Source organism: Chiloscyllium plagiosum, chromosome 19, assembly GCF_004010195.1.
Source record: "Chiloscyllium plagiosum isolate BGI_BamShark_2017 chromosome 19, ASM401019v2, whole genome shotgun sequence".
Taxonomy (NCBI): Eukaryota; Metazoa; Chordata; class Chondrichthyes; order Orectolobiformes; family Hemiscylliidae; genus Chiloscyllium; species Chiloscyllium plagiosum.
The window spans coordinates 45,261,628-45,278,723 of NC_057728.1; the positions used below are offsets into that span (position 1 = coordinate 45,261,628).

Below are 17,096 nucleotides of genomic sequence, written 5' to 3' on the forward strand. Positions count from 1 at the left end.
TTTATTTTGTTTTAGTGAAGGCTAAATTTCTGCTCAATGATTTGGAAAGGGAAAGTCTTGTTTTCTCTTCAGTTGGTGCAGGGGAGGTTTTCTCCCTTTTGGGGGAGAAGGCTGAGTTTACCCTCTGTGATGGGGTGAAAGCCAATAGTGGGTGTGTGGAGGAGTCATTTCCCAGAGAAGATATGATGGAAATGGAATTGGAAAAACGCTTTATTCTCAGTTGGCTGAGAAGGCTAGATCTATCTTCAATGAGGTTGACTTTCGGCTGAGATCAGGGTTTGCCATGCAGTTTTCACTCCAGGGACAGAAGTGTGGGTAATGGAGGATTCATTTATGCTTTTGGTGCAGTGCAGTCCAATGTGACCTGATTTAAGCTCAGAGAGGCAGTGTTTTGTTCACAAATTCTGTTCATTGATGAAGTGGGGAGGTTGCTCATTTCTAGTAGGTAACGGAAAGGTTACCTTGATAATACTGTTTGTATGTGCTCACACAAATTTATAGGGTACCTTTCAGTCACCACAAATTGACCTGGTAGGGAAACTACATTTATGTCCTTTTAAATATTGAGTAACATTGCAAAATCCAATGAAAGTTTTCATAATCAAAACCTTCAGGGTAACATCTTAGAAATGCCACAGATTGGATCTTATAGGTATTCAAAAGGTATGATGATTCAATTAAATTCTGAGAATCGTGCTAGTTCTCTGACTTATTTTGGTTTGACATTTCCTGTCCATGTACCAGGTTTACCACCAGCTTTGAATTTGATTTCATAAACAGTTGAAATAATTTATTCGGATCTGAAAAGTAAGATTTCGTTTTGGAAATCATCATTAAATCTGAAAGTTTAAGTCTCCTGGGGATCCAGACTTAAGTGTGGAAACCAACCCAAGTTGCAAACGTACTGACAAATTCATTTTCTTCCATCATGTCTCTTACAAAATTTAGGAATGTGATTTGAGTGATTCCCTGTGTACTAAAGCTTATTTATTGAACACAGGTTAGAACAGTCACTCTTCAAGATTTACCTGGTTTCAGCCTATCCACATTTTCACAATGCCTCCTTCTCCAGTCACTAACACTTCAAAATTGTGGAATAGAGACATTGGAGGGTATCAATAATTGCAAAGGATTAAAGTACATCGATGTGCAGGTAAAAAGAAAGTTTGCTTTTGAATAGTTATTCTCTAATTGTATGTTGTCCTAGGTCCTATTGCCCACATCTATTGAAGTATTTCCTGTTACACCTGATAGTATTGTTCACACCTATGTCGCACCTTCAAGTGGTTTAAATATTACATTGATAAAGCAGCAGTAAATCATAATTAAACAATATTTTAAAGATAAGTGTTTATTCTTTGCTTGTGTCCATTAACCTTGACAACATATTTGCTTCTAGGTATTTGAAAGTAAATACGAAGTTATTGCATGAGCAAACCCATGGACCAGGGAGCCTTGGGAAGAAATTAATTAGTACTTCCATTTTTTTTCACAAAGAAGTGTCCCTCAGCAACTGCCGTGTAATTTACCTGAGGAAATGCCCATTTGGAAAACATTCCTTCAGAGTGTACCCATTAGCCTTAAAGGAACAGGTTATCCTGAGCATAATTCTAGCTTGGCAATAACTTTCTCCAAGGTAGTCCATTAAATATTAGGAAAGGCATGAAATGGAAACTGTCTCCTTGTTGTATAATAAATTGGTGCAGATCTCCTAGTTTCTGGATAGTTGGAAACTAGACATTCCCTGGAAAATGTGCTTACGGGCAAAGTGAAAGTCCTGATGCACTGACTGGGAATTGTCAGGATGTTTAAGACTTTGATTGGCAATTACCTGGTATCTGGAGCCACTCCACTCTCTCCTCCAGCTTCTACTATGGAACCAAAGTGACAACAACTAATCCCTCCCTCCCTCCCCTACTGGTGCAGACCTTTCCTTGTCTATTACTGGACCTGACTTCATCCTACCACATCCCTCACCACCCTGGTACCTGGATGCCTCATCCACCTGCCATCAGTCCTACCCAAATGCCACCAGTACTTCCCACCTCCCTGCCATTTGTACTCCTCTGCCGCTTACTTCACCTCTCACTTGCCTTCTCTCAACAGTTGTCAAAATACCTTCAGGGTCTTTATATCCTGTTAAACAGCAGCTAGTGTTGAGAAAGGGGTGGGATTTCAATCCGAATCCATTTTGCTGCTGGCTGAATGGAATCTTGGCCTGGACTAGACTTCAGGTTGGAAAGCCCTTGGTCTGGAAATTTGAACAGTGAACTCCTCCAGAGATCAGTGTGTATTTCTTTGTCTGGTCTGAATTGGAAATAGGGTTTCAGAATATCCGGGTCAACGTGCTTAAAATTAAATATTTCTAAAACAGTTTACCCTTTGTAAGCAATACAACTGCTATTTCATAATCAAATTTGGTACCGTAATTGTAATTTCAAATACAATACCTCCAAATCGTAATCATAAATATGGCATTTTCACTGTAGTAATCTGCTCCAACTGGCTACATGGGAGCGTTTTCAGTGGGTCGTATTCTTAGCCCTCACTGTAATGAGAAGATGTTGACTGAAAGCCAGCAGACACTCAAAAAGAAGTGGGGCAATGGAAGTCGGAAGGGAGCATTCACTACTGTAATTATTCAGCACTTTGCTTCCAGGTGAGACTAATGAAGCTGTGGCTCGAGTGCAGGCATTAGGTTAATACATGCAAGACAATTTAGCTTTTCTTTTCAGAGCTGCTGTACCAAAACCTCCTAACGTAATTTAGATTCAAAATATTTGGCTACCAGAATGTCAAACTTTCTTTGGCAGCCCATACCTGTTAAACATATGCTGTTAATATCAGCTCTTGCCAATTTCTTTCTTTAAATAATTAGTGCACTTGTTGAATGCCAAGATCTCCACATGTAAAAGCCATGAGTTTGTCAGTGCAGTTTGTTATGATAATGGTGTCAGGCCTCACTGGGGCAGTGCTGGCAGTTCAGCCCTGGAGTTGTAACAAAACTTAAAAATATTACCAAAGTTCCCATTTACCTGTTACACAGATCCAATTTTTTTCAATCTAAGTCCACAATTAGAAAAAGTGAAAAATAAAAAGACACAGCCTTCATAACAGTAGGCACACGCTAGTGATATTTTACTTCTATTAACCGATTTGAATATCTGAGACCTTCATGGACTAAAGAGTTTTAAAACATAAAGGACAAATACTAATCTAAATTGGTTGCTGTGACTTGATCACAGATTGAGGCAAGCTTCGTGAGACCAGTGTAAGATTTTCAAAATCTGTCTGCACGAAAATTACAGTTTCATTCAAAGACAATGAAATCAGACAAACAAGGCAAGACATTTGCAGCTCTTGTTTAATCACATTTGTATGACCAGTTCATATGGGAGATGAAAAGTTACTTCTGGACTGTTCAGTTTGGAAGAAAAATGGAGCAGACTCCAGAATACAAATTGAGATATCAACAACTGCTTTAAGCATCAAAGCAAAGAGCAAAAAAAATGAATTGATAACTACAAAAATCTGGAAGCTTTTCTTTCCTTGTCTCTTTCAACCTTAAATTCAGTATCCAGTGAAAATGTAACTTTGGACATCAACCATTCACTGAGAACATAAAATCTATAACTTCACCATGCTGCTCTAAATTTTTAAACAACTTAGCCCCAGGTTTAAAGTCTTACACCTCAAGGCATCTTGAAAACTTTAAATGGCAATTCCTGCCTTTACTGTATGACTTCCTCTCCGTTAGCTTTAAACTTGTTACCTATGCTTGTGTGTCTTTGGTGGTACATTTTTGGGTTTTTTTTCAGGGTAAGGTAGGTGGTAAAATTATTTTTTCGAGGAGAAAGTGAGGACTGCAGATGCTGGAGATCAGAACTGAAAATGTGTTGCTGGAAAAGCGCAGCAGGTCAGGCAGCATCCAAGGAATAGGAGAATCGACGTTTTGGGCATAAGCCCTTCTTCAGGAATGAGGAAAGTGTGTCCAGCAGGCTAAGATAAAAGGTAGGGAGCAGGGACTTGGGGGAGGGGTGTTGGAAATGCGATAGGTGGAAGGAGGTCAAGGTGAGGGTGACACAACACCAGGTTATAGTCCAACAGGTTTAATTGGAAGCACACCTGCTTTCGGAGCGACGCTCCTTCATCAGGCAATTTGTAGTAACCTGCAGTGCAGGTAAAGCGCACAATTTTGCAGGAATGACAAACATTCCAAAAGGTACTTTCCTCACGTCTCCACTTACAAGGGACAGAAATGAATAAGCTACAGAGCTGCTTTGTGAAGTGTCTTTTGTCAGTTGTCCCTTGCTCAGTTTCCCTCCTCCCTTTTATCTTAGCCTGCTGGACACACTTTCCTCATTCCTGGAGAAGGGCTTATGCCCGAAACGTCGATTCTCCTATTCCTTGGATGCTGCCTGACCTGCTGTGCTTTTCCAGCAACACATTTTCAGCAAAATACTTTTTTCCTCAATTGAAGAAATTCTTCTGCTATTTTTCCTGCTACTGATATCAGGCTAATGGATCTGTAGTTCCCTGTTTTCTCTCTTTTTTTTTTAGTAACGTTACATTTTGCAATTTCCCTATCTCTAGCACTGTTGCAGATTAGAATTTTGAAAGAACATCACCAAAATGATATTGCTCTAACCATCTCTTTCAACTCTCTTGGGTGAAGATTGTTGAATTCCATTTCAGTCCCATTAATGTCTCCTTTTGTACGAATAATATCTTTCAGTTTCATACACTCTAACTAGATACTTAAATTTGCATTATTTCAGGGTTACTTCTTGTATCTTCCTCTGCGAAGACTGACACAAAAGTTCCTTCTCTATTTCCTCATATAAGTTCTTCTGTCTGTACCTGTAAGGGACATTTGTCTTTGTTAATCTTTTCCTTGTTACATACCCATAACAATTTACAATCTATTTTTATGTTTCTTGCTGTTACATTCAAAATTTATCCTTTTTTAGAAAATCAATCTCTCAGTTTCTTTTGCTGAATTCTAAAATATTTCTAATCGTCTGTCAATTTTATAAGCCTTCTCCCTTGATCTCATACTATTTTTAACTTCCCTTCTAAGTGTGGCTTCCTTGTTTTTAACTGTTGGGTATTTTTTCCTTATCGGAATATATTTTTTTTACAAAAACAAGGATTAATTTTTAAAATATTAGCCCTTATTTATCTACCGTGAAATGTATTTTTTTCAATCTAACACTGTCGACTTCCTCTTTGCAACATCACAAATGCCCTTGCTTGGATTTAAGACACCAGTTTCCGATTTAGCCATTTTTTTTCAAAGATAATAAATTCTATCATACCAAGGTCATTATTCCCTAAAAGTTCTTTTATAACACTAATTTAATTATTCCTTTGTTGTTGCATGATACTACATCTAAAATACTCTGTTTGTTCCTCGACATATTGCTCCAGAAAACTGTTACAACCAAATTCCAAAAGTTCTTCCTCCACAGCATTGATGCTCATTAGATTTACATTGTCTAAATTAGATTGAAGTCACTCTTGCTATATTCACCAATATTTTGCTAATTTATACTGTGCCCTACATTCCCACTACTGTTGAAAGTCTGTAACCATTCCTTTTGATGTTTTCTGCCCCTTGCTGTTTCTTAGCTCCATCAAACTGATTCAAGACCCTGTTTTTCTGATCTGAGATCCTCTTCATAAATACATTAATCCCTTCTGTTATTATTAGCACTACCCCACATCCTTTTCTTTTACGTCTATCCCATCTGAATGCTGAATATGTTTCAATATTCAGTCTTGGTCATCATGTCTCCATGTCTCTGTAATGGCAATTAAATCAGACCTTTTGGCTTTTAACACCATCATTTGACCATCTTGTTGTGAATATTGCATACATTCAGATTGAATGCTTTTAATTTTGCTTTTTTCACACCATTCTACAACTTTACCCTGGTTGATTCTAAGATGTGTTTCTGCTGTTTTATACATTATGTATATCTTCGCTACTTCCCATAAAATCAGCTTTGTTTTTTGTTCTATATGAATTCTCTGGGGATTCTATTCCCCTGACAAACTAACTTAAATTCTCCCAACAGCAGCAACAAATCTCCCACCAGGATATTAGTGTCAGTCCTGCTAAGGAGCAACCCATCCTTCTTGAACTAGTGCCAGTCTTCCCTCCAGCACCATTTTTTCCAGACCTGTGATCATTCTATCAACCTTACTATTTCCATATTCACTAGCAGATGGGAGCAATCCTGAGATGAGGGTCTAGAGGGCTCCCTTCTCAGTCTCTTGCCTAGTTTGCTAAATTATACTTCAGAATCCCACCCTCCTTTCACATGGTAATGAACTCTGGTTCTTCAGCCTCCCCAAAAGAATGTTCTTAAGTTGCGCTGTGTGACATTCTTGATCCAGGCGCCAGGGAAACACATACCATCCTGGACTTATGTTCACAGCCACTGAAATACCTTTATATACTCCTAACTGTTGAATTACTGACCACTATTGCTCTTCTACCCTTCTCTCCCACACTCTGTATAGCTGAGCCATTACAGTGCCACACCTACGTTCCTCTGGATTGCTCTAATGAACCATTGCCCTCACCAGTATCCAACATTGAAAACCAGTTAATGAGTGATATGTCTCTGTGCACTATTTGTCTGGTCTTCACTATTTGTCTGGTTTTCTAGATTCCCTAGCAATCATCCATTCCCTATCTGTGTGCCTGATCTTTCCCATTCCCTCTCTGTATGTCTGATCTTAATCTGTGGTGTGAATGCATTCCTAAAAATGCTACCCACATGTTTCAGTTTCACTGATAGACGACAGTGACTTTATAACATGGAACTCAGGTTTTTGCAGCTGATGACACATCCAGAGATTACATGTTTTGATTGTCTAGGCTGCATGAAATGTCCATGACTTCCCACGTGGAACAAGATGGCCATTCCATGGAGCTGAGCTGTCCTGCTATGCTATAAACCTGCTCTTGGACTAACTACTTTAAACTGGAGGGAAGAAACCAAAATAAAAAACAAAATCTTTCCAAGCAGCACCAAAGAATGTAGCTCTGTTGCTGATTGCCTGTTTTGGGATTCATTTCTCTCCTCTACTAGGTGATGTTGAATCCCTGTCTTGGGGTCTTTGTCTCACTTTAGCTGTTCATAATCCTTCTCTCCCCTGCTTGACCATGTCTTGCTTACTGCCTGTCACAGTGTCTTCTTGCGCCTGCTCCACTAGTTTTGTTGGCTTCCTTCTCTTGTCTGCTGCTGACTGCCTTTCTCAGTGTTTCCTCACACCTGCTCCTTTGGTATTGATGAGCACACCTTTTCAGCCACCTGGAAGGACTGAAGCTTTTGTTTTTGGTTTTTGTCCCTTGTTCCTTAGCTAGCAATACTGTTTGCGACTTGAACGTCTAAACTGAAACTGACTTGAGCTTCGGATTGCGATCATTACCTACTTCCACTTGAGTCTAACTCTATCCCTGCCTCAGCCCATACTGAAGTCCTCATCAATGCCTAAGTCTCTGAATTTCATTAATCAAATATATTCCAGGCCAACTTCCCTCCTTCTCTCCATAAATTTAAGCTTATTGATAGCTCTGCTCTCTAAATTCTAACTTGCATCAATTCTCATCCACATATTACCTCTGTGCTTGCTGGCTTACAGCAGCTCCAAGTCTGATCCATTTTCAAATCCCTGTCTGGCCTTGCACTTTCTTATCCCTCAACACTCTGACATTGTTATCCTCCTCTGATTCTGGCATGTTGAGCATTTCCAATTTTAATTGATCCTCCATTGGCCTCTGTGCCAATGCCTTACGTTTTGGAATTCCTTTCTTAAACCACTTGAAATCTATCCCATTGACTATCCATATGGTCATCAGCTTTACTAGCTCCTTACGTGGCTCGGTATTGTTTTATATTGCAGGTGCAATATAAATACAAATATTTTCCTGTGACTGCCCTACTGCTGGTAAATATTAAAATGCATTCCATTATGGAACTTAATTAATGTTTCAAATGAACACTTTTGAAAAATAAATGTAAGTCTAAAAATGTGTGGGAGGGAGATACTAAGTATTGATACAATTGATAAGATGCGAAAGATAACCATAGCAGATTGTTCAATATTAGAGAGAAAAATTGTACGTATATACTGATTCCATTTTGAAAGTAAGGACACCACTAAAATAATATTGTTGATGCCTATCTCTAAGGTGTCTGCAGTGCATTGGTTTTAATTTATTCAACAATCCCCTTGCCAAACTAAAGACCAGAACCATAGAGCACTGGTTCTTTCTAAAGACTAATGAAATGAGAATTGATCATAGTCTAGAATAACCAACATAGTAACAGTTCTGATTTGTTCACTCACAAAAATGATCAGTTTATTTTACCAATAAAAAACTGGTATTGGTAATGTGACAATATCCTACAATGTCCAACTATAATAAAAATTCTAAGTTGATAAATATTAAATGTTTTTACTTTTTCACTTAGGAGAATAAGATCAAGCATATTCACTGCCTTGAGTTAGAAAATCTGTGTATTCTTCTGCTCAGTCACAATCAGATAACCTCTATACATGGTCTGGAGAACTGCAGCAACCTCCAAGTCCTTGAGTTATCACACAATAATATCACTCGGATAGGTGAGCATTTTATGGTTGTTATTTCTCTGCTTGTACCTGCGGTGTGCTCTCATTTGATTTTTGAAGCTCTCACAAAAGAATACACATGGACCAAATGTATGTAATGCAATCTAGTCCTCTAACACACAAGTTGCTGAGTATCCTTACTCTTTCCAAGTATCACCCCTGCACAGGGAACCAGTTTTGAACTGTTTTCTAAATAAAATAAATTACCATGTTTACTTAGAATATTATGTGAAATTAATATGAACTTTAAAAGCCAGTACAGATTATTTTCTTTTCTGCTAATACCTATCAATCTTTCTCTCAAATCTAAAAATACCGGATTTCATTATCTGCATTATATTGTCTGTGAGCAGGGTATTAGAAGAGGTAAGTACTATGATCAAACCTACATCAGTTATGCTATGGTGACATTTTCAGTGATTATGCACTTAATGGATTTGTTGATCATCATTTTATTCACTGTCTCTTTTTCCTAGTATTTTATTCCACCATTTATTTGCATATAAATAAGCACAAAGAACTCGGAATACTTGAATATGAATATTGTGTGTTCTTTTTCTGCAAACTTATTCAGGTAGAAAGTAGAGTAGTGTAGTCTTAGATGTAAGTATATGCATACCCCTAAAAATTCTGAGTTCCATTGTGAGTTGTACTGGTGGAATAGAATTCCATTACTACTTCCATTCCTCTTAAGTTAATGTTGTACACAAAGGCAAAAGCCGGCAAGTAAAAATCAATAGAGAACATGAATTGTTTGGAATGTTTGGTAGCCCTCAGAATTTCACTGTTTAGGTTACATGTGTTTGTTACACTGATTTTTGTTTTTAAATTCATGATTTTCTAGGTGGTCTGGAATCTTTCAAAAAGCTTCAGAGGCTTGTTGTGGATCATAATGAATTAATAAGTACCAAAGGTTTAAGTGAAACTCCTACCCTGCTCTACCTTGATTGCTCCTTTAACTACCTTGACAGCATAGAAGGCATTGATAACTGTGGGCTTCTTCAAACCCTGAAGTTACAAAACAACAATCTTTCTGAGGTAACGTGCAGTTATGGTTACAATAAGTTGAAGTCACAATTAGCAGCCTTGTTTTCTTTATGTTTTACAACTGGGTTACATACAGTGTCACAATATGTGATATGATCAAAATATTTTGATCTCAAACTAAAACAGAAATTGCTGGGAGAACTCAGCATGTCTGACAGCACCTGTGAAGAAAACGTTTCGGGTCCAATGACTTTTCTTCAGAACTCAGATTTTTAAAAAAAATTGATGTCGCTGTAAACTGTTTTTAAAAAAGTAAAATACTTCCCTGCAGACTTTGAATGATGGCCATTTTGTTGATGAGCATGTGGCATCTTTGCTCCATATGTGGCGGGTAAATGGTGCAGGTGTGAGATTATATTTCAGCACTCCCTTAACTGGTGACTACTGGCAGGCATGACAAGCTGCCTGGCTTTGTATTTAGATTAAAAGACAAATTAAGACTGTAGCACAGTGAGCACTTCAGCTCTGGGTGAGAGGGAAAAATGCGAAAAGGATATAGTGAGCAATGAAGTGGATGAATATAAAGTGTGCAAATGAGGATCCCCATGATACAGCCTGTCCAATCCATCTCACACATGTTTCCCAACTTTCTTACGAATGCCCATGTCATTCTGTGCCTGAAAAGGTTCCACTCTGAATCTTGTCATTATTTATTTACAAATGCTCTACCATCTTAGCCGAAGACACACTGTGATTAATCGTGGAAATCTGTAAATTTCTATCCAATTAAGCTGCTTGTCCTTTAGCTTCTCATAAGTAGCATTTCACCCTCTTGCTCAAAAAATAATGATACAGAAAACCTAGGTTGGCTGTCTTACCAATGAAGTGCACTCAATGGCATGAAGCTACATTATTTCACCATGAATGTGAACTAAACTCATCACTAAAAGTTATGTTGTGTCCATTTCAGTCAAAGGAACTTTTTAATGATTCAATTATTGCTAATTGCTGCCACTAAAAATTAACTGTTTCTGGTGTGGAATCCCATCTGTTCAAGTTTTTATAGTTATTCAAACAAACAAAAATTGCTGCAGAGGTTTAGCAAATCTGGCAGCTTTTGTAGACAGAAAACAGATACCATTTGAAGTCGAGTGACCCTTTTTCAGAACTGGCTAGTTATACATCACTGGAGCAGGTAGGACTTGACCCAGGCCTCCTGGCCCAGATATATGGACACTAGCACTGCAGCACAAAAGTCCTATCCATGCAAATTAGATTAGATTACTTTACAGTGTGGAAACTGGCCCTTCGGCCCAACAAGTCCACACCGACCCGCCGAAGCGCACCCACCCAGACCCATTCCCCTACATTTACCCCTGCACCTAACACTACAGGCAATTTAGCGTGGCCAATTCACCTAATCTGCACATTTTTGGAGTATGGGAGGAAACCGGAGCACCCGGAGGAAACCCACGCAGACACGGGGAGAATGTGCAAACTCCACACAGTACCGAAATGTATAATACTTCCTTGTCAGTACTGGTGCAATTTCACAATCTTTCAATTTGATTGGTTAATTAAAGGCACAGTTCACTCAGAGCTCAGAATCCCAGTTTGCCTTGTTGCCACGTCATCAGCACCAACGTCAGCAGTACCGAAATGTATAATACTTCCTTGTCAGTACTGGTGCAATTTCACAATCTTTCAATTTGATTGGTTAATTAAAGGCACAGTTCACTCAGAACTCAGAATCCCAGTTTGCCTTGTTGCCACGTCATCAGCACCAACGTCAGCAACCTGCCATGCAATCATTATAAAAGTCTTAACTGTGAAAGAACATACACACCATTAGTTCTCCTGCCACAGTGAGTTATAACTAAATTTGTATTGCTGCCTCACAGCACCAGGGACCCGGATTCGATTTCAGCCTTGGGTGACTGTCTGTTTGGAGTTTGCACATTCTCCCAGTATTTGCATGGGTTTCCTCTGGGTGCTCCAGTTTCCTCCCACAGTCCAAAGATGTGCAGGTCAGGTGAATTGGCCATGCTAAATTGCCCATAGTGTTAGGTGCATTAGTCAGGGGGAAATGGGTCTGGATGGGTTACTCTTCGGAGGGTCCGTGTGGATTTGTTGGGCTAAATGTCCTGTTTCCACACTGTAGAGAATCTAAACATTGATACACAATATTGCAATTTAAAAGAGCTTCGCAAAGCAAACTGTGCTTTACTGCTTTTTTCCCTTGATTGCAAATGTCAACCTTTACTCAATAGTAGCACTAAGTCAGGATGTTATGAGTTCAAACTCCACTCCAGAGGCAGAAGCAAATAATCCAGGTTGACATTGTGCAGTACCGAGAAACCATCTTTTGGATGAGCCATAAAGCTAAGGACTTGTATGCTGATTCATGTAAATATAAAAGATCTTATTGTTTAAACAAGAGTAAGAGGCTTATCTATTGGGCTGACCAACACTTCTTTTTAACTCAACAAGCATCACATTATGCCATTATGTATTTCATTGTCTTATGGGGATTCTGGTCTATGCATTGGTTGCTACATTTCCTGCAATACAACAGTATAACAATCAACAATAACTGAATTGGCTGTGAAGCATTTTTGGGACATGCTGAAATAATTTCTAAAGTCCCTCACATCAAGAATGGAATGAGCTCTTAATATGTTCTATGTAAGTGAATACAAGTTTGTTCATAACTTCTGTATTTTTCTTTTTCATATCCTTAGGTCTTTCCTTTGTCATATAGCAATGTATATGCATCGTTGAAAAGGAAAATAACAGCTTACATAAACTAATGTTATTTTTCATACTTATTATTTTTTTTAAATGTTCGCAGATTAACTTACTTTTATGTTTCACGTTTTTCAAAAAAGAGAATTCCTATGATCTTTTTACAATATATGTTAATGATATAGAAGATGGTATTAGCAATAACATTAGCAAATTTGCTGATGATACCAAGCTGGGTGGCAGGGTGAAATGTGATGAGGATGTTAGGAGATTACAGGGTGACCTGGGCAAGTTAGGTCAGTGGTCAGATGCATGGCAGATGCAGTTTAATGTGGATAAATGTATGGTTATCCACTTTGGTGGCAAGAACAGGAAAGCAGATTACTACCTAAATGGAATCAATTTAGGTAAAGGGGCAGTACAGAGAGATCTAGGTGTTCTTGTACAACAGTCAATGAAGATAAGCATGCAGGTACAGCAGGTACTGAAGAAGGCTAATAGCATGCTGGCCTTCATAACAAGAGGGATTGAGTATAGAAGCAAAGAGGTTCTTCTGCAGCTGTACAGGGCCCTGGTGAGACCACACCTGTACTGTGTGCAGTTCTGATCTCCAAATTTGAGGAAAGACATTCTGGCTATTGAGGGAGTGCAGCGTGGGTTCACGAGGTCAATTCCTGGAATGACGGGATTACCTTACACTGAAAGACTGGAGCGACTGGGCTTGTATACCCTTGAGTTTAGAAGACTGAGAGGGGATCTGATTGACACATATAAGATTATTAAAGGATTGGATACTCTGGAGGCAGGAAACATGTTTCCGCTGATGGGTGAGTGCCGAACCAGAGGACACAGCTTAAAAATACGGGGTAGACCATTTAGGACAGAGATGAGGAGAAACTTCTTCACCCAGAGACTGGTGGCTGTGTGGAATGCTCTGCCCCAGAAGGCAGTGGAGGCCCAGTCTCTGGATTCATTTAAGAAAGAGTTGGATAGAGCTCTCAAGGATTGTGGAATCACGGGTTATGGAGATAAGGCAGGAACAGGATACTGATTAAGGATGATCAGCTATGATCATGTTGAATGGTGGTGCAGGCTCGAAGGGCAGAATGGCCTACTCCTGCACCTATTGTCTATTGGCTGCATTATTTGGCCATTACTAGTTGCCAATTTCCCTGAGATGATGATGATGATAGGTTGCTCATTGAGCCACAAGTCATTGTGGTGATGTGTTATTACTATATTATATACAGAATATATCTCACAAATTCCAGATGTGTAAAGTTAGATAAGCTGCTTTATAAGAATGTGAATGCTTAATAACTCAGCATCCTGCACTGATACTTCATTTCAAGTCCATTTAATGTACTATATGTATTTTCAATACTTAACAGTTGTTCTTTAGCACTAAAATAATGATTGATTCTCCTGTACTCGCGCACATTGAGCTGTGTGCCATATAACACTATTGTTTGGCATGTATTCTTTCTGTTGGTGTGAATCTGGTTCCATTAAAAAAGAAAGTTCAGATGAGGAGACATTTCTTCACCCAAAGAGTAGTGAGTCTGTGGAATTCATTACCACAGGAAGCAGTTGATGCCAAAACATTGAATGTATTCCAGAGGCGGCGAGATATAGCATTTGGGGCAAATGGGATCAAAGGTCATGGGGAGAAAGCAGGATTAGGCTACTGAGTTGGGCAATTGGTCATGATCGTGATAAATGGCAGAGCAGGCTCGAAGGGCTGAATGACCTTCTCTGCTCCTGTGTTCTATGTTTGTATGTCTGAGGTAATAATCTTTGCATGAATATATCTATAACAGATAGACATACCCAGGCACATGTCTTCTCTTTGACTTTCTTTGTCTCATTCTATTTTCTTTCTCTATTTCTTTGTATGGACCTGTCTGCCTGTCCAGTTCCTTAAAAATTTAACTCCAGATTCTTACAGCTTGACCTGATTATGTTACATTTCTTTTAAAAGCCAGCAATTCCTTGGACAAGCTGAAAAGGGTTTGGAACTTTGGCATCTTTTATTATCTCCTCAGTCTTTTTTTTAATTCAGTTTCTCCCTTATCTGATTTTGAGTTTGATGGTTGGCAGGAAGGCGAAGAGGGGAGCCCTAGGATTAATGGAATCATATTTTAGAAAGAGACAGTCAGGAAGAAAGAGACATATTTGAAATTAAATAGCACAGGAGCAACATGGGATGGGATACACATGTGAAGAAGTGTTTCTAAGCATTTTTTTCCCCTTGAGATGCAGAATTTGGCATTAGTTATGTGTTTGAAAAATCATTGACAAATAGACAGTTGTGCCACCAGGTGAAGTAGATGCAGAATGGTTGCCTGTGAATAAGAATAAATTGGATCTGTTCCACAAGCTACAGGAGAGTAAAATAGTTACAAGTCAGAATAAATGAACTTGAAATAAAGTATCAGTGCAGGATGCTGAGTTATTAAGGTAGAAAGGTGAACCATGCATTTAGGGGTCCCAGGTGAGAAGATAGGGTTATGGAATAGAGATGTTTGATGCTGTCACCTTATGATAGAAGGACAATTAGTAATAAGACCATGATTGACATGTTAAGTAATTTATCTTGCTTTATAAATATTGCCCCATAAATAATGATACAGGAAATATGAAATAAGCAGTCATAAAATGTGTGCTATTCATTCAAGAGTTAATCTGTTGAATTTCATTTAGAAAGAGAGAAATAAGTAAAATTTGCTGAAGCTGCATCCCATCTCTCCCTTTCTCTCTAATGAGATCATTAGAACCAAAGCCAGCATTGGTCCAGACTGCTCTATATTGGTTTAATCCCATCAAGTCATGGATTTGTAGAAACACCAGCTCTTTAAACTAATATTCTGATAGGTTGAAATCAGACTCATCGAGGAATGCACTCTTCCCTCTCAGCTCTTACCACCCATTGCTGGAAAATTGTACACCATCTAATATTGCAATAGTAGCTACAATATTACCTGTAGCTTTCATTTGGTTAGGAATTGTCTTCGGAGCTAAAATTTGCCTGGTAACTTGTGGGTTCAATATTGTAGAAATTGGCAGGTTTTGCGCAATATGATAGCTGAGTTAACTAACTGAAAGGACAAAGACAGTGGACACTTATTCAATGAAAAACCAATACACAAAAAATATGATCACAGCAGATTGCTTTGTAAAATAAAAATCAGAAATGTGCTATTTTCTCGAACACTCTTCTTCTTTCCGACAGCTTCCCAAATTTCGAAATCATGTGTTACTGCGAGAGTTATATCTGGATGATAACAGCATCTCATCTCTCAAGGTGCTATCTGAATACTGGTTACCAATGCTTCAACATCTCTCTGTTTCTCAGAACAGGTATGTTCTGAAATAACAAGAACCATAAATAATTGAAAATGTTCTAAAATTAGGTTTTATACATCTGGTGCATAGAGTAGCATTTTACTTTTATTGTACTCAGTTTCTTAAAATTGGATAAAGATTGTCAACGATATAAATGTTCTCAATGCAGTGCATGATATTAAGTATTTTAATTGTTTTGAGGCAAATCAGTTTGGACCCTTGTTACAAAGAAAGAGTGTCCTTTTGTTACTCTTTGCATTGCTCTTCGATTGTTCTCTATTCTATACAATGTTCAGAAAACTCAACCTGCTGTTGCCAACTACCTCTGAGATTAAAAACAGAAATTACTGGAAAAGTTCAGCATGTCTGGCAGTACTGAGGAAGGGTCACTCAACCCGCAACATTAACTCTGATTTTTCTCCACAGATACTGCCAAACCTTTTCCTGTTTTTGTTTCTGATTTACAGCATTTGCAGTTTTTTTGGTTCTTACCTCTGAGATTTAAGTTTTATTCCTGATGCCATGATAGAATAGACACTGGGGTGATTTGTAGAAACACCAGCTCTTTAAATTAATATTCTGATAGGCTGAAATCTAGACTCATCTAGGAATGCACTCTTCCCTCTCAGGGGATGTTTTGTGAAATCCTGAGTTGAGACCAGGCCTCTGCCATTCTGAGTCACTCATACTTGACAAAATGACTCAATCTGATAGGACATCATCATGTAAAAGTGGGGCTGCTCTCGTCTGAAATTATCTACAATAAAGTTACATTCTATTCATTTCTGATCACTATTTATAGTGCTAATTTCCATTGGCTTAATTATATCTTGACATTTTTGGCAAACAATTTTAAGTTTAAAATAGAAGGTTTTGTCTGCCAGGCATTTATTTGTCAATTTTTATTGAAATTGTTCCAATGAACACCCTTTTGTTTAAGTTGGAGAAAGAAAATTGACAGGAGGAAGTGAGACAGAAGCATATCTTCTTTAAGATATTGGAGGGAAACTGCCTTCACAGGTTATATTTAATTATGAGACAATGATGCTATGATTTAACTACAGACAGACTGTTCCACATGGGAGTTAATAGTTGTAGCTGGCAAATTTACAGCAGCTGTAAATATTTACACTTGTGCCTTAGTTGAATCAGCCTCAAGAAATGTCGGTCAGCATTCCATTTACTGATTTATCAAGCAGAGATTGAAGCATTATTCATCCGGATCACAGAATGATGAGGTTTTATTATTAGCAGCCGTATGACCCAGGGACCTCCCTATAGAATCCCACACTTTTCTCATCTTCAAGGGCTTTTTTTTTGCCTGTTACTGTGCAGATTTGCTGTCTGTGACCATAACAACCTGCTGGTGCAAG

At 38.5% G+C, this 17,096-nt stretch overlaps 1 protein-coding gene across 1 annotated transcript in view; it reads left to right on the plus strand.

Annotated features, from left to right (window-relative positions):
* lrriq1 (leucine-rich repeats and IQ motif containing 1) overlaps positions 1-17,096 on the plus strand; it is a 180,313-nt gene that overhangs the window by 28,499 nt on the left and 134,718 nt on the right. The window contains exons 9-12 of the mRNA XM_043709694.1: positions 1,001-1,153; positions 8,490-8,640; positions 9,491-9,684; positions 15,611-15,738. Of these exons, the coding sequence (XP_043565629.1) occupies positions 1,001-1,153; positions 8,490-8,640; positions 9,491-9,684; positions 15,611-15,738 (626 nt within the window). The remainder of the gene's footprint in view (positions 1-1,000; positions 1,154-8,489; positions 8,641-9,490; positions 9,685-15,610; positions 15,739-17,096) is intronic.